The 23538-nt window shown below is 47.1% G+C and overlaps 9 protein-coding genes across 9 annotated transcripts; 6 read left to right on the top strand and 3 right to left on the bottom strand.

Annotated features, from left to right (window-relative positions):
* Positions 1-4002: 4002 nt before the first annotated feature.
* N7466_009726 (thioredoxin family protein) lies at positions 4003-4416 on the top strand (the record flags this gene model as incomplete). Its single annotated transcript, XM_057169115.1, has 2 exons — positions 4003-4025; positions 4110-4416. The coding sequence occupies 2 exons, from the start codon at positions 4003-4005 to the stop codon at positions 4414-4416; spliced, it is 330 nt and encodes a 109-aa protein (XP_057017821.1).
* Positions 4417-4946: 530 nt separating this feature from the next.
* On the top strand, positions 4947-8010 carry N7466_009725 (kinesin family protein; the record flags this gene model as incomplete). The annotated part of the gene is made up of 2 exons (XM_057169114.1): positions 4947-5149; positions 5220-8010. 2 exons carry the CDS (start codon positions 4947-4949, stop codon positions 8008-8010), a joined length of 2994 nt encoding a protein of 997 aa, XP_057017820.1.
* A 791-nt stretch (positions 8011-8801) lies between these two features.
* On the top strand, positions 8802-9603 carry N7466_009724 (peptide-methionine-S-sulfoxide reductase; the record flags this gene model as incomplete). Its single annotated transcript, XM_057169113.1, has 3 exons — positions 8802-8973; positions 9167-9485; positions 9570-9603. The coding sequence occupies 3 exons, from the start codon at positions 8802-8804 to the stop codon at positions 9601-9603; spliced, it is 525 nt and encodes a 174-aa protein (XP_057017819.1).
* Positions 9604-10620: 1017 nt separating this feature from the next.
* N7466_009723 (uncharacterized protein) lies at positions 10621-11177 on the bottom strand (the record flags this gene model as incomplete). Its single annotated transcript, XM_057169112.1, has 2 exons — positions 10621-11010; positions 11091-11177. The coding sequence occupies 2 exons, from the start codon at positions 11175-11177 to the stop codon at positions 10621-10623; spliced, it is 477 nt and encodes a 158-aa protein (XP_057017818.1).
* A 631-nt stretch (positions 11178-11808) lies between these two features.
* Positions 11809-12510, top strand: N7466_009722 (uncharacterized protein; the record flags this gene model as incomplete). The annotated part of the gene is made up of 2 exons (XM_057169111.1): positions 11809-12265; positions 12338-12510. 2 exons carry the CDS (start codon positions 11809-11811, stop codon positions 12508-12510), a joined length of 630 nt encoding a protein of 209 aa, XP_057017817.1.
* A 1317-nt stretch (positions 12511-13827) lies between these two features.
* N7466_009721 (uncharacterized protein) lies at positions 13828-16654 on the top strand (the record flags this gene model as incomplete). Its single annotated transcript, XM_057169110.1, has 2 exons — positions 13828-16242; positions 16310-16654. The coding sequence occupies 2 exons, from the start codon at positions 13828-13830 to the stop codon at positions 16652-16654; spliced, it is 2760 nt and encodes a 919-aa protein (XP_057017816.1).
* A 1415-nt stretch (positions 16655-18069) lies between these two features.
* Positions 18070-18840, top strand: N7466_009720 (Zn(II)2Cys6 transcription factor domain-containing protein; the record flags this gene model as incomplete). The annotated part of the gene is made up of 3 exons (XM_057169109.1): positions 18070-18339; positions 18441-18749; positions 18820-18840. 3 exons carry the CDS (start codon positions 18070-18072, stop codon positions 18838-18840), a joined length of 600 nt encoding a protein of 199 aa, XP_057017815.1.
* An 88-nt stretch (positions 18841-18928) lies between these two features.
* slx4 lies at positions 18929-21676 on the bottom strand (the record flags this gene model as incomplete). The annotated part of the gene is made up of 3 exons (XM_057169108.1): positions 18929-19030; positions 19145-20761; positions 20819-21676. The coding sequence occupies 3 exons, from the start codon at positions 21674-21676 to the stop codon at positions 18929-18931; spliced, it is 2577 nt and encodes an 858-aa protein (XP_057017814.1).
* A 905-nt stretch (positions 21677-22581) lies between these two features.
* N7466_009718 (EKC/KEOPS complex subunit CGI121/TPRKB) lies at positions 22582-23307 on the bottom strand (the record flags this gene model as incomplete). The annotated part of the gene is made up of 3 exons (XM_057169107.1): positions 22582-22905; positions 22966-23088; positions 23152-23307. The coding sequence occupies 3 exons, from the start codon at positions 23305-23307 to the stop codon at positions 22582-22584; spliced, it is 603 nt and encodes a 200-aa protein (XP_057017813.1).
* Positions 23308-23538: the final 231 nt, after the last annotated feature.

Raw genomic sequence — 23538 nt, 5'->3', positions numbered from 1 at the left:
GTTGTCCCGATCGGGTATTGCCATTACCTCTTTTCGGTTAGTCTTGTGTTTGCCACATTCCGAATTAGCTCAGCTTGGTTCTTGATATCTTCCAAGCCTTCCGACTTGTTGTTAGTACCCTTGATTCATGCATGTATTCGTAGATGCCCAATGCTATGAGTTGATCTACATTGTATACGAAGCAATGTGCCCAATGAAGTAAAAGTTTGGTACAGAGTATGAAGAAACATTCCTTTATTGTCTATCAAAGTAACATGAGAAAATCAGACACCACTATCTTAACTTCCAGGTCGGTAACTATGTGCTTCAGGTCCCAAATTTGAACCCGCAGATCAAATCATTCACAAGGTCTCAATATCAGTGCTTGCCGTCTCTTTTTGGATTTAACACCCGCTTGTCCTCTTATGCAGTTTTCGCAATTGCATCTAGTCCACAGCTTAGCGGCTGGTCCTCCCACGGATCCAGTACGTAAAGTCCTCGATATGTGTAGAGACGAAGAGTATGATCACTAAATGTGATCCTACATCCATACGTGGTACCGGTCATTCTCACACGATACTGCTCAAGGAACTGGCTGGCCGATATTAGAGTGAAGGGGGTTCCAGGGATGTAGAGAGCATTGGGAAGTTCGAGGAATCTAGTCTTCCCCTTAACCTTGTAGGGTATTTTCATTGTTCCAATATGAGTGGAATACGATGTAACACCCGAAGCGCCAATAATTGTGCCCATGTGGGGAGTAAGATCTGAGAATAAACCTTTACAGGGGCTACAATGAACAGCACATCCAGAATCGAACATTGGATATGGCCATTGTAGATCCTTGCGATGGCTGGCAGAGCCAAAGATTGGACAGGCCATTCTGAGCTGGCAAGTAGGTGAGAATGATGGTTATAGTTGGGTTCTGAGTAGAAATCTGGAATATCCATTTTCACATAATAAGGGGCAAGTTCCTCTTATACCCGGAAGAACGACTATTCCATCTCAAGGAAGCTTTTGGCTCGGAGAAGAGGGCTTTGTTCCTCAAGGCTACAATGTCGAAATGTCTCTGTACTTCAATGATGCTTCCAGGTGTCAGCATATCACAATGTACCATTGTTTGGCCGTGAAACAACGATCTTATCATCCAACATCAAATTTTGCCATTAGAAAGAAGAAGGAACATGGGAGTATGATATCTCGTTTTGAAACAATCTTGAAGGTCATTGACTTGCATCTTTCTTTCTTTGGCCGTTCCACCATTCTGGTTGTCTTGGAATATAGCATCACATGATCCATCATGAAACAATTCAGAGGAAGGGTCTCACAGCCATAAACTGGCACATCAAAGAAAGATACGGATCTGTCTAGATTGATATTCGGGTGAGGAGTGTCGCTCATTTACTCTTTTAGGGTCGTATTTTGATTGATTCTGAATTAAACATACAAAGCTGTTCTTTGTCAACTTCATTAATCATTAAACACTGGCAATGCTGCGCAAAAATGGTGGGCGGCCACCACAGACATGAAAGCTAAGATATTGATTCCTTTTTGCTTTCTTCTTTTCTCGTTGCTCTTCTTGGAGACTCTAAATTCCTTCTCCTCCAGCCCTGTTGCCTGTGATAACGGATACTTCAATATTCATTATAGTCAATATAATCCAGCTGAAAATGGACTCCTGCCAATAGGCATGGACCTTGAGAGCCATAGTTTTATTTTGCTAGTAGTTTCCGCAAGAAAAGATATCATTGACCAATCTCCTTCTCCTCAATGCAGGCAAGCCAGACCGAGCAAGGTTATATACTGCCAAAAAGTATGATTCTTTTCAAACCCCGAGTCCTTTTCAATTGCTTGATGGGCTCATCCGCTCATTCCCGGGTGGCATTACCGTTCCTTCTCGCCAACCCAACCTGGTCTAACATCGGTAGTGATGTGGACTGGGGGCTTTCCTCCACACAAGTTTCGAAATGATGGTTCAACAAAAAGAAATCTCATACCTGTAGGTATGAGAAGAAGACAAAAACAATGACCAGACTGGGGCTCGATCCCAGGACCTTATCGGTGTTAACGATACGTGATAACCAACTACACCATCCGGCCTTTGATGGAGAGAAGTGGAGATATTGAGGTTCTTGTGGGTATGGTGGATTGTGTGGATATTGCGGAATATGTAGAACATGGCTGCTAAGCGAGCCAATTTTACATTTTTCTGCCCTTAATTGCGCACCTATTGCTAGTGCATGGACTTCCATAGCCAATTGACTTTCATTAAATTTCCCATTATCTCAGTCTGGCAACTATTAATTAGTCCATGATATGTGGGTGTTGATGCAAAGGTGATTATAAGATGTATAGCAGAGTGGGGTAAAACGGGCGGAGACAGACCAATCAGATATGCATAATTCATTCACTCCGAGTCTTCACAGTATATTGTGTAAGCGTTTTTAACACTGCGCATTACTTTTTGACAAGAGACCCTGTCCCGGAAAGTTTACACGATCTGAAAGACTTGTTAAGAATATCGTGAAGAAGGACAAAGAACACGCACACTTCCAAAAAAAAAAAAAAAAAAGACAAAAAGAATGAGGCCAGAGAGAATCGAACTCCCAACTTTCAGATGAATTCCTTTCGGATGTTGTCCTAATTGGAATCTGACGCCATACCATTAGACTATGGCCCCGATTGGATGAAGTTTGCCTTCCTATTTGAGTATATAACCCTAAAACTCTACCCCCCAGCCAGAGATGACTTTAAATTCAAATCTCATCCACCCCCCAATCAAGCGGAAGATCCAAATGCGAATAAATTGCCAAAATTTGGAGCCTAGGCTTAATACTCATTTAAATCTTAGAACTTTTCCTTGGAATCTTCGAATACTTCCTTGCACATGTAAAGTAGCACCAGAAAGTAAACATTACGTTTGAAATGGCGTGGGATCGATTTTGTACGGGAGTTCATACATACCTCGCCGATATATATGTGTACTATGTACCAAGCACTCAACAGTGCTGTATACTTCCGGCCACGTGCATCACATTGAAACACCGCACGGGCACTTAAGTGCTAGTACTTAGCACTCCAGGTGTATACGAAACAAATTTCTTCAAAATTCAAACTTCAATGTCCTTGAGGTACAATTTACCTAATTAGGTACAGCCTGGGTAACATCTGGAAGCACCTGGGCACGTAAGTACTGATGTATGAAATCCACGGTATTACTGCAGAACATTGATTGATTGAGTCACTGCGCATGAGAATCATCAATTGATTGCTTGCTTCTATTATCTCCAGTGAGAGACTCAAGTGCTACAATATTTTCCATGTCTGCTTGGGCTAGAAGTGTACACCACCCTATCCAGATGTCTTGTTTGGCACACAGGCTAGAACTGCACGTCCGCGGAGCTAATCGTTTGACTTTTCATGGATGCTAGCTGGCTCCCCGGGTGGAAGATCCGACAAAACTGGGAGATTCTTAACGGATCTCCAACCCCGTTTCAAAGAATGGAAATATTTCGCAATCCTAAGTGTGGTTCCCCTGAAATTTCTGGCGAAATCAGGATGAACTTTTGTGATATTTTTTTTGCGAGACCCCAAGCAAGGGGAGAGCGACTTCATATTGACGGTTGATGACTTGCAAGAAATGGGGAGCCTTGATATCTGGTCGGCCCAATACCCACATTTGGCCCGCAGTGCAATCTGATGTCTTCCTGTATGGAAGACAAAGGGATATTTGAGGAAAAGCAGTGCTGCCTTGACTACCATGTACTACTAGTTCGTGTATACAGGAGGAATTTATAATCAGGGAGTTCTAGATCTAATCACTCAATATTTGAAGACCAAGGTTTGGCACTACTGCACCAGCCAATAAATCCACAAATGAGGTGCTTGATGATTGGAAGCTACTACTGGATATAAATAGATAGTCAGATCCAGGTGAAATGTTCCAAGTCTTCCAACATTTATCATTGCTAAAATCTCAATTATCCCAAAAGAAAAGAAAAGAACACAACACACACATTGACGAAAATGCCTGTTACCGCCATCAACTCGTAAGTGAGAGCCGACCACAGTGAAACATCCCTGTCACCAAAGACTGCATTGCTCAATACATACTAACGTCTCCAAAATGGTAGATTCGCGCAATTTCGTGAGATCATTGACAGCAAAGAACCCTCGGTAATCGACTTCTGGGCGACATGGTGCGCGCCTTGTCATATGGCAGCACCTGCTTTCGCAGGATACTCCGAAGAGACCGCGTTTGCGCAGGTCAAATTCTACAAGGTTGATGTTGACGATCAACCAGAGATTGCGTCGCAGCTTGGCATCCGTTCGTTACCGACTTTTATCTCCTTTAAAGGCGGGGAAAAAATAGAGGAACAGGCCAACGCTCGTCCAGATGTGATCAAAAAGGTTATTCAGAGTGTTGTTCCTAAAGAATAAGCAAAGAATGGCTGTATGAATGAATAACCACTGCGTGTGGTATTATATACCTTTTTGGACATAAATTTGCTCACAGTGTAGTAGATATCCAGGTATTAAAGAAAAGGTTCGCGTGGGTTAAGGGAAAAGGTTCGCGTGGGTTAATGGAAAAATTTTGCGTGGCAGGTACATGAAACATATCTTTTAGCTGCGGGAAGTAGCACACATTTGGTAGATACGCTTAAATGCCACGTAAAAACTGATCAATCACCACTATAAAACCGTTGTTAGGGGCAACCAGGAGGGGACAACACGTCCCTCTCCATCAACAAATGAGATCGCTCCCTGGAGACTCTCGGAGAATACTGCATCCCATAACCCCATACACAATATTAGATCCACACATTCCTCACCCTTTCATCGTTAACTCTCGACAACCCCCCTCACCCAACACCAGGCCTTGCCGACCGCAGGTCGCGACACGGCTTCGACATACCGGCCCCGCAACAGCGCGAAGTGCAGGCGGCTTCCTTGCCCCCCAATCTCCCACCATGCTGCCGACCACCGACGGCGCCTCTTCGATCACCGTCACGGTCCGCGTGCGGCCTTTCACCATTCGTGAAGCAGCTCAAATCACCAAATCCGACGATGGCCCTCTCTTCCTTGGCGATGGATCGCTGGCAGGCGTGCCCACACCAAAGCTCAACCAAAAAGGGATACGATCCATCGTCAAGGTGATTGACGATCGGTGTCTGTATGTACCAATGCCTGACTCTTGACTATCTATGGAGACATTTCCTCGACTGACACATATCTTTCACCAGAGTGTTCGACCCTCCCGAGGACAATCCTGTCCAAAAATTCTCCCGCTCCGTTGTGCCCCATGGCAAGCGTGTCAAGGATCAGACTTTTGCATTTGATCGTATCTTCGACCAGAGTGCCTCACAGGGTGAGGTCTACGAGTCGACAACCCGCAGCCTCCTTGATAGTGTCCTGGAAGGTTACAATGCCACAGTATTCGCCTATGGTGCGACAGGATGTGGAAAGACGCACACCATCACCGGAACAGCACAACAGCCCGGTATTATCTTTATGACAATGCAGGAATTATTCGAGCGTATCGATGAGCGGTCCGGTGAAAAGTCGACCGAGGTCTCGCTTTCTTATCTCGAAATTTACAACGAAACAATTCGCGATTTGCTAGTCCCCGGAGGATCCAAGGCCGGCCTCATGCTACGTGAAGACAGCAACCAAGCAGTGTCGGTGCCTGGTCTATCGAGTCACCACCCACAGAATGTGGCAGAAGTCATGGATATGATTATGCGAGGTAATGAATGCCGTACCATGTCTCCAACACTGGCCAACGCAACTTCGTCACGATCCCACGCTGTCCTACAAATCAACGTCGCACAAAAGGACCGAAACGCCGATGTGAACGAGCCTCATACAATGGCTACACTTAGTATTATTGATCTTGCCGGTAGTGAGCGAGCCAGTGCTACCCAGAACCGAGGCGAACGCCTTCTCGAAGGTGCGAACATCAACAAGTCGCTGCTTGCACTCGGAAGCTGTATTAATGCGCTCTGCGACTCTCGCAAGCGGAATCACATCCCATATCGAAACTCAAAACTTACCCGACTTCTTAAATTTGCTCTTGGTGGAAATTGCAAAACTGTTATGATTGTCTGCGTCAGCCCGTCAAGCCAGCACTTTGACGAGACTCAGAATACACTACGATACGCCAACCGTGCGAAGAACATCCAGACCAAGGTCACTCGAAATGTTTTCAACGTGAACCGGCATGTTAAGGACTTCCTGGTGAAGATTGACGAACAGATGAAATTGATCAACGAACTCAAGGCGCAGCAGAAGGACTCTGAGAATCTCGCTTTTGCCAAATTCAAGAAGCAGACCGAGAAGAAAGATGCCGTCATGCGCGAGGGTGTTGCTCGTATTCGTAATGCTTATGATCACTGTTTGCCGGACAGACAAGAAAGAACCAATCACATGCTCAAGCTCAGACAGATTAGCCGCAGGATCGGTATTCTGTCCTCTTGGATCGCAGCATTCGATACCGTGTGTGCCTCTCGCGAAGACGGAGAAGGAATCGCCAACTTGTATGCCATTCGCAAAAGCGCTCAGGGTATTCTCCTCGAATTGGAAGGCAGCAGACATCATTATAACCAGCGATTATCGAAGAGTACTTGGGATCGAGCCATGAATTCGGCAGTTGAAAACGCCACAAAGCAACTTCAAGAGTTTGATATCAGCGATGCGAGTGACTACGCCAACTTGGATCGAGAAGCTGAGCTTCTCAAAGCCAATGCGGAACGTGAGTCCTTATCCGCGGTCGTGGAACAGGATAAGGCTGGTGAAGCTGTTGCGGTGCAATTGCTCCTCCAAGCACAATTTGAGATGATGTCCTCAATTGAAGATATCATGCAACTGAATGCAACCGATGCCGTCCGAAAGGGACGCGTGATCCTCGGAAAGATGCTGGAAGACTGCTCAAACTCTGTGTCAAACCTCGTGAAGCCTGATGGTAGCTTGCCCGCCATTCCCACCAGTCCAATCAAGGTAGCCAGCCCGTCAAAGCCAAAAAAGAGGTTCAGCTTAGTGAGCATGCCGGCGCCGATGAGATCACTCCAGCCACCTGTTCAGATCATGCCGGCGGCCCCTCCCTCACCAACCAAGGGCTCACCGCGTCGTCGGAAGGCTGGCGTTGGCCGTAAAAATGTCAGCTTCTCACCCAAGAAATCGCAATCTAAGCCACCTAAGAGATCTGTCCGTTGGAAGGATGACGAAGAGGACGCTCCTCTCACCGAGTTCCAAAAGTCGCCTCAGAAAACGGAATATGTGGAGGAAAACAGCACGCAAGATTCTTTTGAGCCTACGCTGCCAAGAGGTGCATCTCCGATCCCACGGAACATTCCGAGGATCGTGAGTCCCTCAGGAATCGCTTCGCCTGCTTCGTCATCGGATGAATCAACCCTGAACATCCAGAAGAACAGTAGTCGATTCAAGGCGGGATTCCTGTCCAAGAGAATCAGCAGCGGTGGTAGTGGCAGCTCTCCTCTAGCACCTCCACCTACTTCTTCCCTTCCCCTATCCGAGCGTGCGAACTCCCCACTTCGCGACATTGAAGGCAGTAGTTTCTTGAACCGGGCCCCGGCAGATCGCCCCTCCCGCATTGCCGTCCGAAGCCCAAGCGGAAACTTTATGAGCAGCCCGGTGTCTGATAATAAGGACAATTGGAAGTCTGATAAGGACGAAGCGATCAAGATTAACTCCGCTATGCGCCGCATCTCCATTGGCCCTTCTGCCAACGCGTTGCGGGTTCATCGTCGTCGCAGTCCTAGCTCCAACACATACAGTAGCTCTCCCAATGAGGGTAATATGTTCACTGCATCCCAGGCTCGCCGTATGGTTAAGAGCGACCGAGAGGTCGAGGCCAAGCCCCGGGTATTCAGTCCGCATACCCTGCCGGTCATGAAGAACACTGGGCGTCGAACCACATTGGGAGGAGATGTCCGCCCCCGGCATTCTAGCATCTCAAGCAGGGATGCCATGCGGCTTACAGCTATGGCTACGCCATCAGTTGACCGCACTCCATGATTTGACATCTAGTGGGCTCCACTAGATGTCATTTTCTTTCCTTCTTTCCTTCTTTCTTATTTTTGCATTCTTCCGATCACGATATGGCGTTGGCATGGCTTGGCGTAACAGATACCACAAATTTCTCCTTTCCTGTTTTTGTCTCTTCTCTCGCCCTTACAGTCATCCGAGTGGATCTCACGGTTGTTTATTTCGGCTCCTGGTGTTCTTTCCCTCCCGTCTTTGACTTCATCTCGTCTTTGATGCATTGTCTCATTTTCTTTTCGTTTGACATATTATTATTTCGGACTGTACATTACATTGAATATGTTGGTTAATTTTTATTACCACCCGATTTTCTCAAGTCCGGCGAAGTTTTATGTGTAAGAATTTGGAGTAATTTAGTTACTATGACTGATAGCCCTATCTCGGACAAATTTACCCGATCCAATAACTCCCAAGCTGCTTTGTCAGAACCAGAATGACGCCACTGCATCGCAGCTTATGGCAAACTGCATCTTACTTTAGTCAACTTCCACTGTTGCTTCACTGAATCATAATCCAGCTTCGTTGTTTTGGAAGGAACCACTGGGTCAGCTCCTTCCCTCGCAAAGAAAAAAATCCTTCAAATCCCGATCGAACGAAAGCACGTCAACTCGATTCCCCACTTCCCGGCACTTTGACGGTCCCCACAAGAGTTTCTGCAGATGACTTTCGCTCCGATCGCTTCAACACTCTTCTCACGACTCGTCCGCCCCTTTTCTATAAGCGCTCCGATCCTGTCCCTCACCCCAGATCAACAATCGCGCAAAATGTCCACCACCGAACAAGCCACCGTTGCAGCTGGCTGCTTCTGGGGTGTCGAGCACCTATACCGCAAGAACTTTGGCAACGGCAAGGGCCTGCTGGATGCGCAAGTCGGATACTGCGGCGGAGATACTTCAGACCCCTCCTACCGCGCCGTATGCAGCGGCAAAACCGGCCGTAAGTCCATCCCCCCTGTTTGATCCTTTTAATGTCTGTTCCGGAGCTCCGGCGCCCTTGCGGAGATTCTCCGCGAAATTTGAAGCGCTCGTGCGCGCGCAACATGCGGGGAACAAATTTTATTTTTATTTTTATTTTTATTTTCTGTTCGGAGACGCCTTGCTTATCTTACTTATCCTTGCTTTTACTATAGACGCCGAAGCTCTTCAAGTTACCTTTGATCCTTCTCTCGTCTCCTACCGCCAGCTCCTCGAATTCTTTTACCGTATGCACGATGCTTCAACCCTGAACCGACAGGGTCCGGATGTCGGCACCCAGTACCGCAGTGTTATCTTCACGCATGGCGCGGAGCAGAAGAAGATTGCAGATGAGCTCACCAAGAAGGTTAGCGAGGAGTGGTATAAGAAGCCTGTCTCGACTGAGGTCGTGCCTGCGGGTCAGTGGTACAATGCCGAGGATTATCACCAGTTGTATTTGCACAAGAACCCGACGGGCTATGAATGCCCTGCACAGTATGTTCCCACCCAACATCCGCGTCTTCAAGTTTTCGCGAGGTGTTTATTCGGTAGCTGACTTATCCTTTTTTTTTCTGCTAGCTTCGTGCGCGACTTCCCTCCTCTTTCGGACTGACTCGCTTCACCGAAGATTTAAAGATATAAGATTGTTGATTGGAGTTCATCATTGTTTGCAATATATGACACATGAAGTGACAATTTCCTGCCCATAATTTGAAGGGTTGAATATTCTCTGGCGCATTGAGAGCCTCGGCTCGATGTTTGAAGCTGAAATGCTGAAAACGAGGATTGAATTAGGCATACTACGTTCATTGAGTTTTGATAGCGAAAGGCCTCGGCAGTTTAATTCATTAACCTACGGCTAAATTATTGTCCAATATATCCATGGGTGGATTTGGGGTTTAGACTGATCTTGCACTCAATGTCCAGAAGGATAAAATATCATAGTAAACTCAGGATGATTTCCCGATTCTCCTGGTTGAACTTCCCAATAATTGAAACATTATTCAAGGCTGACATGCCCAAATTTGGATTCCGAAGAGAAAGAGAGAGACTCCTTACAATTGCTGTAGAAATGAACCACTCACAATACCCTCTTTAGCACCGAAACACGGATTGTGTTTGTAATTTTCCACATGTCCGATGAAATGTCGTTAGTAAAGGTCTGTCTATCTCTCACTACTATTGGGCAATCTGAGGTGGCAGGAGCGTCACTTCCAGGGTATTGAGGTCGTCGGAATTGATCGAAGGACGGAATAAAAGATCCTCCAATGTATCTAAAGTGGGAGAATTAGATATACAATTAATAAATGCTAAGATGGAACGAATCTGAGCGAGAAATGAGAGAAAGAACGCCTTTTGTCGTATTGGATCATTATCATAAAACATGCATCGTAGGCGTCGTAAAGTCATCCTTCCAGCGATCTCTGATCAATTGCTTTCGAGCCCCGAATCTTCAAGGGAGCACCATACCCCGATCATCATCCTCGACGAACAGGAAAGATAGAGGATGGTATTGTAGATGCTCGCCGCCAGAGCTCAGCAAGAGTCGTGGAAGCCTTTTTTTGGTTGTTTTTTGCCTTTTTTCATGTTTTTTTTTTTTTTCTCACGCACTTTTTCTCCTCTGCAGTGATCACTGCGCCAAACGCTGCTCTTCGTCCTCATCAAGAGAGACATCTACCACGTCGAATGGCATTTGTTGTTCCGCATCGGGGTCCAAAAAGCGGAAAGCGACGAGGCCACGGTGTCGGACGCCCACATCCGCGAGAGTACTGTTCACCTGGTCATCAAAGCTTTGGAATCCCTGACTCAGGTCGTTGGGATTGATAGCCTTGCCGAGGTCGATATCGGAACTGCGCGCGGAGACCCGGACACCGTTGATTTCCTCCATACGACGGCCAAGCAGGACCTTGTGAAGTTGCTCCTTGGCCGCGGAGAGTGTTGTATCGGTTTTCAGGCAGAGCATCACCGTGGTTTTGTGCATTTGGAAAGCAACCGCGATTACCGAGAAAGTACTAGTAGCCTGATTTGTGTTATTAGCTTTATTCTTCAAGATCAATGACAAGTTGCCGTGATTTGAAATGAAGTGCAATTTTGACATACCATGCTTCTTGCTTGTTTTTCTTTAACGTCCTGGATGAGTCGCTCGTAGGATTCGTCGTAGGGGGCGTAGGGGTATTTGGAGGACATGATGGGCAGAAGATTGAAGCTGGAGTGGAGCTTGAGTGGGGCCGATTGTCACGTGGGCGGTGAGGAGAAAAGGAGATCACGTGCGAGGAGGGAAAAAGTGAAATATTTATAGCGTAATTATGTCACCTGACTACACCGCACCTTGTCACCTGACCTGACCTGGCCACCATCCATCTGCTACTTGAATCAGCAGCATGTTCTACCTATATTTTATCTAACAAGAAATAAGATAAAAGTACCAATACCTTCAAGCTCTTATGTATCATTCTAGCCACTTATATAGACATTTTACACTCCGTAGTCATGACAAGTAGGTAGAACTAGTGTACTGACGGAGGCGGAGAGTGTCTCCCGCAACTCCGAATTTCTGCTCCATTGAGAGACAAGCACGCTAGTGTTTCGATCAAAGTGCAAGAGTACATTCCCTGAACGACAAATTCACCACTGTCTGTTTGCCTGAATCTCTTTTGGACCTTTTTACCCATACGCAATTATACCCCACGCCCGTGAGGACCTGCCATCAAAGCTGCTACGAACCTTGCTCCCTTCAAGCTGATCGGAAGCTTTCCTCTTCTCAACCTATTCGATCTACTCCCTACGTTTTCCCTTTAGAAACCCCCCTCTCAACATAATGGATCATCAATCACCCTCTACGGAGTCCGAACGGGAGAATTCGCTCTTTCTCAAGCTCGTGTACTGGCACAAGCTGTTTGAATCTGACACCCCTCCGCGTCTGGGCATTGACGTCCAAAAACGTATACCATATGCGACCATGTGTGCGTTTGTTCCTGGAGTAGCTTTGGGCTATGTCCACGGCAGCAAAAAAGCTGGCTTGCTGTTCCGCGCAGAGAACGCCCATCGATTCCCCACAACCTCGACTGGCTGGTTTCAATATCACAAGACCAAAAACTATATCTCTATCGTGGGTGGTGTAAAGGATGGCATAAGAATGGGAGCTAAGCTCGGTGTCGGGGCTTTGGCATTTTCTCTTTTCGAGGAGACAGTGGACTATGCTCGGCATGACGAGAGAGACTTTTTGTCGACTGTCACGGCCGGGTTATCGTTCTCTGGTATTTACAGCTTACTAGGTAAGATGCTGGCTGCTTTGCTTTGAAATGGAAAGAACCTGTTTGGAACTGACTATCTGCGTGTACCCACAGCTCGCCACGACGTCTATACTGCTGCTCGTACCGCAAAATTCGGATTGAAATTGAGTCTGACCTATGGTCTATTACAAGACGTCCTGGAATCTGCGAAAGGAAATCGCCCCAAGTACTTGGATTTCTTCTTTGGCAAACGGAATTCAAGAAGAGAGGACCAGGGTAGTATCTGATCGGCGCATTTGATACTTTTCCGTTTGTGAATACTTTATTCTGAGTGATACACTTGTTGGTCACTCGCCCAGAGCCATTATGGATATACCAGCCACTGGTAGAACCTTCTCTACCAATCCCATTCAAGAGCCTCGCCCAATACATGGCTCGGGATTGTCTAAGCCACTGCTTTTCTAGCGTCTTCCAAGACCAAGGCTTTGAGACACCCTGATTCCTGACCAAGCCCAGCTCTTCCCCGAGATTGAGTCTCTTAGTCTCTTTGTTAGGTCCTGTCAGATATTGGTCACATGTGACATATCTTCCGCTGCATGTATAATTTACGTTTGTTTGATACCCTCTTTACTATCTCATGGAATCAATTCTCCCATCTTTCTGCTATGATGAGCACGTGACCCCTTTTGACCGAATGCCTGCATCACCAGACCTTACTGCAATTGGCTATGACATATCAGTATTGGACCAAAAGTACATAACATGCTGACCGAGACTTGAAAATGTCGCAAAAATGCAAAAAAAGGAGTATAAATGTTCTAGAGATACATCCTATCTTGCCCAGGTGTTTCATTACATTTTTCTTCTAGAAAAGTCCGGATTTGGGCTACAACTGTTCTAAAGCAAGAATCAAGATTCTGGTTTTTTCCCCCCAAATTTCTTTGTCTTCCACCGTGTTAGATCCGATCAAAGCCATAGAGCATCGGAAGAGGGATCTATAGAGGCCCACTAAAACCACACCTTGTGCAGATATGGTATTTCCCCCTCTTCTGATGAACTCCTGGGGCAATGGGATCGCCTCTGCAAGGCACGGCAAGCAATGCGACGATCCGAACACAATTGACCATGAAAAAGCAATCCGTTGAAGATGAAATTACATATGTATACGTGGATTTCTCTTTTCCATTCCTCCAAGCTCCATAGAGAGAAAAAAAAGAGTGGAGCATCCGACAGCGGGTTCCCATAGAGTTTCCGAAGGTTTCCAGATGATCGGTGGAGCTCAACCGCATTTGACATCGCTGAGTCGCTCTTTCCCCCCACCTTTTTCGCCTGAAGAGAGAAACTACCTTCCCTCCACCCACTGTCACCTTTGATCTTTCCCCCCCATTTATCCCAACTTCCCCCCTAATATACCTTAGCTTTGCAGATGTCTACCTGCTAGCGCCCCTTCCAACCCATTGGGCTTGGAAAGAATGCCGACAGTTAGCTCGACATCTGTGTTGCTTTCGTCGACGTCATCGTTCTCCCTTTAGCTTGGAGCCCTATTACATTCTAGTCGCTAAACGAAATCTTCCTCATTCAAATTCCCTCTCTGTGATCAAAGCATGCGTCGCCATGGTAGGTCGGGCGGGGGCCCGACTAAGGCCATCACGCCCATGTCTGATAACCTGTCCCTCATCCATTCCTTCGATTCGGTCATGAACCCGAACCGACCCGTGCGCCCCTCGCCCTTGGCCTCCTCCCACATTAAAGCGCTGCCGCTCGAACTCGTTGATCGCCTGCGCTCATTCCCCCTCTTTCAAGCTACACCCGAATCCTTCTTAATCGAAGTTGGCCAGCACCTGCGCCCGCAGCTCCATGCCCCGAACGATTATATTCTGACCGAAGGCGACGATGCCAGAGCAATCTACTGGTTGGTGCGCGGCGCTGTCTCCGTCACATCGCGTGACGGGGAAAGTGTGTACGCTGAGTTGGAACCTGGTTCCTTCTTTGGAGAAATTGGAGTGCTGATGGATCGGCCGCGCACCGCGACCATTATCGCCCGCACTCGATGCATGCTGGTCGTGCTCTCCAAGGAGGACTTTCGCAACATTCTTCCGCGCTTTCCGGATGTTGAACGCGCGATCATGGAAGAAGCCCAGGAGCGATTGATGATTCTGGAGAAAAAGAAGAAAGAGACCTCGGCTCCTGTTGTGGACGACGATCCCATCCCCAGTCCAGTACGGCGGGGCTCAAAAAGGTTGCGGGAAAGTTTTTCCAAAGATCTCATTGTTGCGGAAGATGAGGATTTAAGTCTGAAGTCAGTCTACAAGAAACGGAAATCACCGAGCCCAGGGCGACGAGATGCAGCTAGTGCATTGGCTAATGGGCTGGTCAATGTCCGCCTGCTGCTCAAAGAACTCCCACTTTTCTCCAATTTACCGGCAGATATCCTTCATTTTCTGGGCTTGAATGCCCAGCCAGCCTCTTTCCACCCTTTTACCGACATCATCCAGCAGGACTCCCAGGGCCGCGAACTTTATTTTATTGTTCGAGGTGAAGTGGAGGTTGTGGCTGAAAAGCACGAAACACACAGCGAACACCATGGCAAACCTAATGGGGTTGACCACGGCGGTGTGGAAATAAAAGCTAGACTCAAGCAGGGGCAGTACTTCGGAGAAGTGGTCAGTTTGGCACTAGCGCCGAGAAGGACAGCAACTGTCCGGTCTGTCACATCGGTAGAATGTCTCATGCTGAGCGGGGATGTGCTCTCCAAATTCTGGGAGATGTGCCCTCAAGATGTCAGAGAGCAAGTGGAGCGCACCGCGCAAGAAAGGTTACAGGCGGCTTCCGATGGCGATGTAGTCATGACGGATGCCTCTGAAGAGCAAACATCGATCGACGATCGTGTGAAGATTACTTCAGCTCGGAGAAAGTCTATGCCTCTATTGACATTGACTGAGACTGAGCTTGACGGCCCACACCAATCCTTATCTGGTGAGGATCAGGAGCACCCTTTGGCACGGCCATCCGACCCAGATCCATATTTGAGCCTTGGGCTGGACAAGGTCCGACTTAGAAGCCGACGCGGTTCGGTGGCTCCTATGACTCCGGAAGAAATGACCGGTGAATCCCAACGGCAATCTCCCTCGGAACCTCGCTCTGCTACTTCATCCACATTTGCACTTCCTGAACCCCTCGAACTGTCTAGACCACATCACCATGCACGTCCCTCGACAAATGCTCAACCCGGTGTCTTCGCGGATAACATCTTGCTCAACATATTCCGATTTCTGGAATTCCATCACTTACTTCGACTCCGTGCAGTATCGTCCCACTGGTGCGGTATTCTAAACAAGTCAGCGGATCTGGTCCAGGATCTGGATCTCAGTCTATACAACCGTAAAGTCACCGATGATGCTCTGGTCAGGATCATCTGTCCATTTGTCGGTAACCGGCCACGATCTGTGAACATCAACAATTGTTTTCACATCACCGACGAAGGGTTCAATGCATTAGTGAATACCTGTGCACCCAACTCCACGACATGGAAAATGAAAAGTGTCTGGGATGTAACGGCGTCGGCTATTCTTGAAATGTCGAGTAAAGCTACTAGCCTGCAAGATGTGGATTTAAGCAACTGTCGAAAGGTAGGGGACACTCTCATGGCCCGAATCCTTGGATGGGTTATCCCTGGAAATCAAAAGCCCACAGAGGGCAAGAGTGCTTCTATAAAGCCCACTTTACAGACAGCAGACAGCTTGGTCTATGGCTGCCCGCAACTGAAAAAGCTCACGTTGTCGTACTGCAAACATGTTACGGATCGTTCAATGCATCATATTGCATCGCACGCAGCGGGTCGAATCGAAGAAATGGACTTGACTCGTTGCACTACGATCACCGATCAGGGTTTCCAATATTGGGGAAACGCTCGGTTCACCAATCTGCGGAAGCTCTGTTTGGCGGACTGCACTTATCTGACTGACAATGCCATTGTGCATCTGACCAACGCTGCTAAGCAGCTACAAGAATTGGACTTGGTACGAAATCGACTCTCATCATTCTCAATGGACTACTAGCTAATCATAAACCCCCCCCCCCCTTAAGTCATTCTGCTGTGCATTATCTGATACAGCAACGGAGGTTCTTGCCCTCCAATGCTCGCAGTTAAAGTCTCTGAACATGTCATTCTGTGGCTCTGCAATCTCCGACCCCTCCCTCCACAGCATTGGTCTCCATCTCCTTTCACTTCAGCATCTCTCCGTGCGCGGCTGCGTCCGTGTGACCGGGGTTGGTGTTGAAGCCGTGTCCGAAGGCTGTCACCAACTTGATTCGTTCGATGTCAGCCAATGCAAGAACCTTCTTCCGTGGCTTGAGGATGGCGGTGCGATGCGTTATCAACCACGTATCGACTTCCAAATCGTGGCTGCCAATATAAGGAATTTCCGATGATCCAATTTTACTAAAGCAGGCGGTGTACGAACAACCATTTGACACGATATTCAGCAACTCTCTTGCGTTACCTTTAATTATTGGATTTATTGATACATCTTTCTGGTTTCTGTTGTGCCTGCCACCTTGGGCTTATCGTTCATGTTTCGGAGTTCAGGCTTTCTAGGACACTGTTTTCATTCTTTCCTTGGCTTCGACCCGTATAGATTGGCACCGGGTTTGGGCTGTGTTTCTTGGGATCGGGGTTGGCATTCGGGGATCACATATTTGGTTGTTGAGCTGGTCGAGCATGGCTGGAGTTCCAAGACTGAACGCATATTGACTTCACTTGGGTCTGTTTCAATATTTAATTCCCTGTTATATGGTCGGTTATCTATTTATTTCCATCTACGAAGATAATGTTATCCTGTTGTTATCCTGCCTCGTTATGGATAGGGTAGCTTTACAAAATCTCAGTTTCAAATTCTTCGCCTTGACCCTTCTTTCTTTCCGAGGCACAGTTTTTCTTGCTCAAGTGAAATCGTAGATTTTGTAAGATAGCACGCGCACTAGACCTGACTGAAGAACTTTTACACCGAATTACTTTGTAAAGGTGCAGCTTACTTCCCTTGATCCCAGCCTTTGTTTATTTGAAATGATATGAGCGTCTATTTTCCCTATCAAAGGACCTCAGATATCTGGTATGTCTCATGGGACTCTCAACCTTGGAAGAAACCTGAAAAGTATCACAACAACTGAGGCTTCTATAGATTCTAGCTATGATTAAATTGCAGTCAATTGAATCGTCACTAGAGACGCTTATAGTTTCTCCTTTACTGTCCTCTTTCACGTTTTCTTTCTCCAGATTGTCTTGATGCCATGAAACAATGCCCTTGTTTTCTTCTTATAAAGAACGAAGAACGAAGCAAGAGGATATTTAGGGAGATACTCTTAGTTACCTAGTAAATTAGCTATATTCTCTAATTAATATACGGATTCTAGGAAGCATATTCAAAGATTGTATGTGGTCGATTCTTATATAGGCTGTTTTCTCGTCCTGCGAGTCATTCTGATTGCCCCAGGCCTAGAGATGGGCAGGTACTCTATGTACTTCAACCACCATTTGAGGCTCATCATCACAAAAAAAGATCACGCTAGCTATCTTTAGATCAACCTCAACCTCAGTATCGTTATCGTTTTTTATCGTTCCTCTCTGCTTGCTCATCACTTACCATAAGCCCAACTGAAAAGAAGAACAAGCCTCAAAACTTGTTCTCTCAGCCCACATATCATTGCAGCCTCCATCAGCATTGACCTAACCATCACAGGTACTCCCTTCGACACAAAGGACCCTCAAGCCCCATCAAACACTTCACAAACCGAATCATCAATCGCCAGCCAAAGCTTGACCGACCTATTCTTATCCCTTCATCCAAATGGCCAATCAAACACCCGCAGACCAGTTCGATGACATCGATTCGAAGATCTACCACCTCGCAGAAGCAGATTTCACTCAAAACACCGAAACAACCTCGGAGCTAGCCGTGGAATCTCCCGGAATCAAGCTTGAGGACGGACCCCAGAAGAAAAGACAGCGTCGCAGCCGCCACGAACCGGAGCCCGAATACTCTTCTATCGTGAGAGAGCACCAGGAGCGGAAGAAGGAAACTTCCGATCGTTCTCGTCATGCCTGTGATAGATGCAAGGTAGGTAGCATACACATTGCATTGCTACCATTCGTTCATACTCATAACCATCGTTGAGGAAAGCACATTTCGCTAACGATCTTCGTCTTGGCTATGTAAAGTTAAGGAAGACGCGCTGCACTGTTGGGGAGGACGGCCCTGCATGCTTTCTCTGTCTGCAGGATGGCCTCGATTGCCTTGTGACGGACCGCGTTACGAATGAGACGTTTTCGCGTGGAGAGCCGGGGCGCATGAAGCGTAAGATTGCTGAGCTGGAGGAACAAATTGCCGCTATGGAGAGAGAACAAGAGGCCTCTTATTTGGAGATCATTCACCTTCAGGCGATGGTTTCTCACTTGAAGGCGGAGAATATGAGTATTCAAGAGGAGAATCTTCAAAGAGATGGGAGAAGGGAGTTTGCTGATTGTTGGGTGAGTGGATTGAACGTCGGGTGACATTCTTAGTCCATGTCGAGGCTAACTTGCATAATCTTGCATACAGCAAATTGATGGACTTGCTTGATTCGACATACAATGCTTGCTTTGCTCTTGTGCTGACATTAGCGTGTTGGGTTTGCTTGGTGAAGATACAGATCGAGGTTTTTTTTTTTTTAGGGGGAGAGATTAAGATTGGACGTGTTGTCGATACGACCAGCCATGTACCAGTCATTTATGTACCAGCCGATTCCTGTCAAGTGCGTTGGGTATATGTACTATTTTTGTACATATAAATAAATGACATATGATACATTTGCGTCGTGGAATCACCAACTTGCGTTTTGCTTCCAACAGCAACAAATTCCCCTGCTCTCGCACCACTTTCTTACATCCAAGGAGCCAACCTCTCGATCTTCCTCAATGAGACCAAGTCCCTCAACGTTAAGCCATGTGGTCAGATCTTCTAGTATGATTGGATCGTACATCATGATCTTCTCGTGCCATGTTGGACAACTTCGACTCCCAGTTAAAGATGACAGTGGCGAGAGCTTTGACTGTGAGCGCACGGCCTTGGTGATTTGAGCAGAAATATGGGGCAAGCTGCTTCGAGAGGAAGTTCGTGCTTTGTCGGGCTTGAGTGCTGATGTGGACGATGTTGCGGTTTTAGAGCGCGATGTTTTGGTTGTCGTTTTTCGTTTCGATGGAATCTTGGGTGCTACTTCGGTCACAATATCCAAGGTATGATCCTGAGATAGTTTGGTCGATAATTTCTTCGTATAGGGCCGCTCATCTCGGACAGGAGATGGGAACAACTCTTCTTCAGAGTCCTCAATTTCTTCCACGTCCATATAAGAAGACCGAGGAGCACCTCTTGCCCGCGCGGCCTGCTTCGGACTTGCCAAAGCAGGAGGCTTTGATTGGGTGGATTTACTAGTTGAGACTGATATAGATGAAGTGGTGGGCTTAGACTGTGCTTTGGGTTTTGGTTTTGGTTTTGGCTTAACGCTTTGCACCGTTGTTTTTAAAACAGCAGTTTGAGCTTGAGATGAAGCTTCCATCGGTTTATCCGAAGTACCATGCTTAGATTCCCAGCATTGTTGTAGCAAGTCGATCATCTTCTTCCGACCTCTGATCGACTTAAAACCATACACGGCAACCTGTTTTGAGAGTTCGGCGTCTGTGAAGCCATTGTAATGTGGCATAGAAGGCCTTTGGACGTCAGCTTGTTGACTGTTTTCAACTGCTACTACTGGGGTTTCAACAACAGGCGCAGAGACCTTCGCAGCAGAAACCTTTGAAGCAGGTAGAAGCTGAGTATCAACAACAGGCTCAGACAACTTCTCCTGTAAAGTTGTTGTGCTTTTTGGAGGAGCACGTCTTCCATAGTCAAGATCAAACCAATCATCATCATCATCATCAAAAGCAGAAAATACACTAGTAGAGGCGTTTTGCTTCCTTTTGGATGCTCGAGAGGTATCTGTTAGGTCAACGTCTGATTCCGCTGCCTGAACCAAAGATCCATTGATATCTCGAGCCGCAACTCCCCAGAGATTTTTCTTGCCTGTCAGACGAGCTGCCAAGCGAGTGGGTGTCTCACAGCCCGCGCTCATGGGCGTGGAAATGCTCTCAGATGCGCGGATAGCTTGCTGTATATCTCTCAGGGTTTGCGGAGATTCCTCCCTTTCTAGCTGGCTACAGGTGCCAAAGATGAGATCTTGCTCGTTCAAAGCCTTTACAGCCGCTTCGGGCGAAAGGACCGTGAAAATGGGTTCTTCGTTCGCTGGCTTCACCTTTCGTCGGGATTTTGCTTTGCTGATATCTGGAACAACCTCCTCAGTGGAGCTATCATCCACTGACTCATTGGCGGCATATTGGGCGGTCATTCGGGCCGTTAATGTGGTAAATCTTTTCTGGGTCTTTGGTTTCTTTTTCGTCGGTGCACTCGAAGATGAATCGCTATGGTCTGATTTGCCGCAGACAATCGCATGGAGTGCAGGATCCACCAGCTACATGGGCTCAGTCAGAATCCATACATTTATCTTATACTGCGAGCCGTTACATACCTCAATTCGCCTGCGTTTGGTAGGACCTTCGCCATCGGGATTCAGAGAAACTTCGCGAGAATTTGAAGCTGAACCAGAATAATTATAATCGACCATTAGTTTGCCGAACCCGGCTTTTTCGTCTCTTTTCGGCTCCTTTTCAACCGCGATGTCATCTTCTAGACCGGACTCCCTTGGCGGAGTCCAATCACGTCGTCTAGTCACTGCCTCGTCCAAATGCAAATCTTGGCTTTGTCCCAAAGGTGCGATTTGTTCCACTTGGATATTTTCGGTCGCCGGTTCTTGTAAAAATTCTGTTTTTTTGCTGACTTTGCTCGCATTCTTTGTTTGGGGTTCACTCCTCGCCTTGGTGACCTTGCCGGTTAATTTCCTGATCCCCGGATCCTTCGTCGCCTTGCTGGTCTTCGACGCGCTCTTTTTCAGTGCTGCCTTCGTCGGTACCTTTTTTGGCGCCTTTGTTGAAGTTTTCGAGGGTTGTGCCTTTTGCTCGGTATTATCTCTTGAATCCAGAGCTCCCAGCTCAAGCTCTCCCAAGGTAGCTGGAATCGGATCCTGTTCGTTCGGAGCTTTCTTTGACCGTTTCGCGGGAGCTTTGGTCGCATCTGAAACCGTGGTATCGGTGGTTTTCACCGGTTGGCGCTTCTTTCTGGCTGGTTTGTCGGCTCCACTGGGCTCTGGGAAAAATCGAGATCGCGAAGGTGGACGGAAAACTTCTGAGAGGGACGGTACCGGTAATGGCGCTTTATCCAGTGGCGACATGTCGTAAAGCGTCCGGGGGTCTTTCACGGCATTCTTAGGGGTATGCGCAGGAGGCTCCGGTGAAGAAGATAAAACAATGGCATCGGCGGCGCTTGCCATTGTTGTGGGTGGTTGCGCCGCACGCGTGTCGAGGTGAGATTGACTTAAACTCAGGCCAGGTTGGGTTTGAAGTTTCGCCTGCTTCGTCTAGACATTTGCTTTAGACCTCGAAACACTCTTGTAAGGCAAGCCACGTTCGTGGACCAACACTAAAATTTGTTGGTATACAGTGAGGTTCAAGTAAGTCGCGATAGGACGATAATGACGAAGGGGTCTTGGCAAAGTTGTAGAATTGCCTTTCTGGGACGAGTGCATGGTTGGTCCGGGCAACGCGAGGAATTCGTACTTTCAATCTTCAATATTCAATGTGATGTATCACTATAATTTACCAAGAACAACCTTAAATATTAAACTAATTCTCAATGCAATGTCATACAGGTTATATAACTAATTAAATTTAGCTATGCCTTTATCTTTAGGAAAATCAGATCATCTCACTAAAAGAAAACATCAAGTTCAAACATGTACTGTGTATATGTTCTATTATTCTAATCACTATTCGCTCACTTCTTAAAGTCCGATGCCTTGACTTCAGTAAAAGATAGACACCTGTGTTTGCATGCATGTGTAGTTCCTGGAATTTGCTTCAATTGAGGGACGAGAAAAATCCCCTTGGTCGGATCTTCCAGGAGCAAAGTGGGGGGAACAAAGACCACTTCCAAGGAAATACATACATAGCCTGTGTCGTGTAATCTAAAGCAACAAGGCGTGAGATGAGCCTCATATTCCCTCATCTTATGTTTTGCCTGTATTTTCTGTTGCTTTGGCGTAAAAATCTCATAATAATTCGTGCCTTCTCGAGGTCGATGATGACCCGGCCAACCTGGTCCCACAGGAGTCATTAGTGGGCACCGGCGAGGGTTATTGATAAGAAGTTAAAAAGCGCTCGTTAATAGATAACTCCATCACGATCCACGCAGAGCAATTGCACCCAGAATCGACCGCTCAAGCCGCCGTTTGGCCTCATCTGGTGTGCCATTGGCTTCTTTAGCATCCGTCTTGGCCTGAGGAGTAGGCAAAGCTCCAAGTTTGTACGCCTTCTTGATCTTGGCAAAGTCCGAGATCTCAGAAATGGACTGGTCATCAAAGGTCACAGAAATTCCTTGAATGGAAGTTTCCAGGTGTGTGGCAACGGAGTCATGCGTTATCTCCGGGGACACGGCAACTTTCACCACCAGCAAGTCCTTTGTGGAGTCAGAAATGCCGAATTTGCGGAATGAGTCAGCGATCTGAAGTAAGTTAGCTTATGCGCTATACAGATATTGTAGTGCTACTACGATGCTGCTCACATTATTAGCCGCACTGAAGGAGAAGACAATCTCCGAGTGTACATTGCGGGATTTAAGGCGCTTGTTCATATAGTCATTGACTGCTCGGAAGATAGCTGTAATAGCGTGTGTTCGTGATAGAATCTGTGGACACCTATGAGTCTTTCAATTTCATCAATTTCCAAATCTATATGAAGTTTTACACACCATGCTTGCATCAATCAACGCATATTCAAATTGTGTATTACCCGCAAGTAGCTGCTGGAGCAAGAAATCTGCATTTTCCACATTGCGGTAGAGTGCCACGAACACCGGAAGATCAGCAGGCAAGTGAGGAAGATTGACTGTTTCTAATGGCGCCATTGTGATAATAATCTCAGACAAGTAGAGATATTATCCCGATTTCACTTAGCGGGGCAGATTATGGAATTCAGAGCTCATCCCACCTGGGCGCAGCACACTTGGCTTGCACGTGATGATTCTGGAAGTTTCGGGTTTAAGAAGTGCCGGTTTCCGGAAACGTGAGTAATCAGACTGATATCATCCGCCGAGATATAACTGAGATCTTCCCCCTCAGAACTACCTCACACACAT

The sequence above is a fragment of the Penicillium verhagenii genome (assembly GCF_028828195.1).
Source record: "Penicillium verhagenii strain IBT 33310 chromosome Unknown utg000009l_segment0_segment0, whole genome shotgun sequence".
Lineage (NCBI taxonomy): Eukaryota > Fungi > Ascomycota > Eurotiomycetes > Eurotiales > Aspergillaceae > Penicillium > Penicillium verhagenii.
The sequence above is the reverse complement of the archived record's forward strand: the minus strand, read 5'-3'. Positions and strand labels throughout refer to the sequence as shown.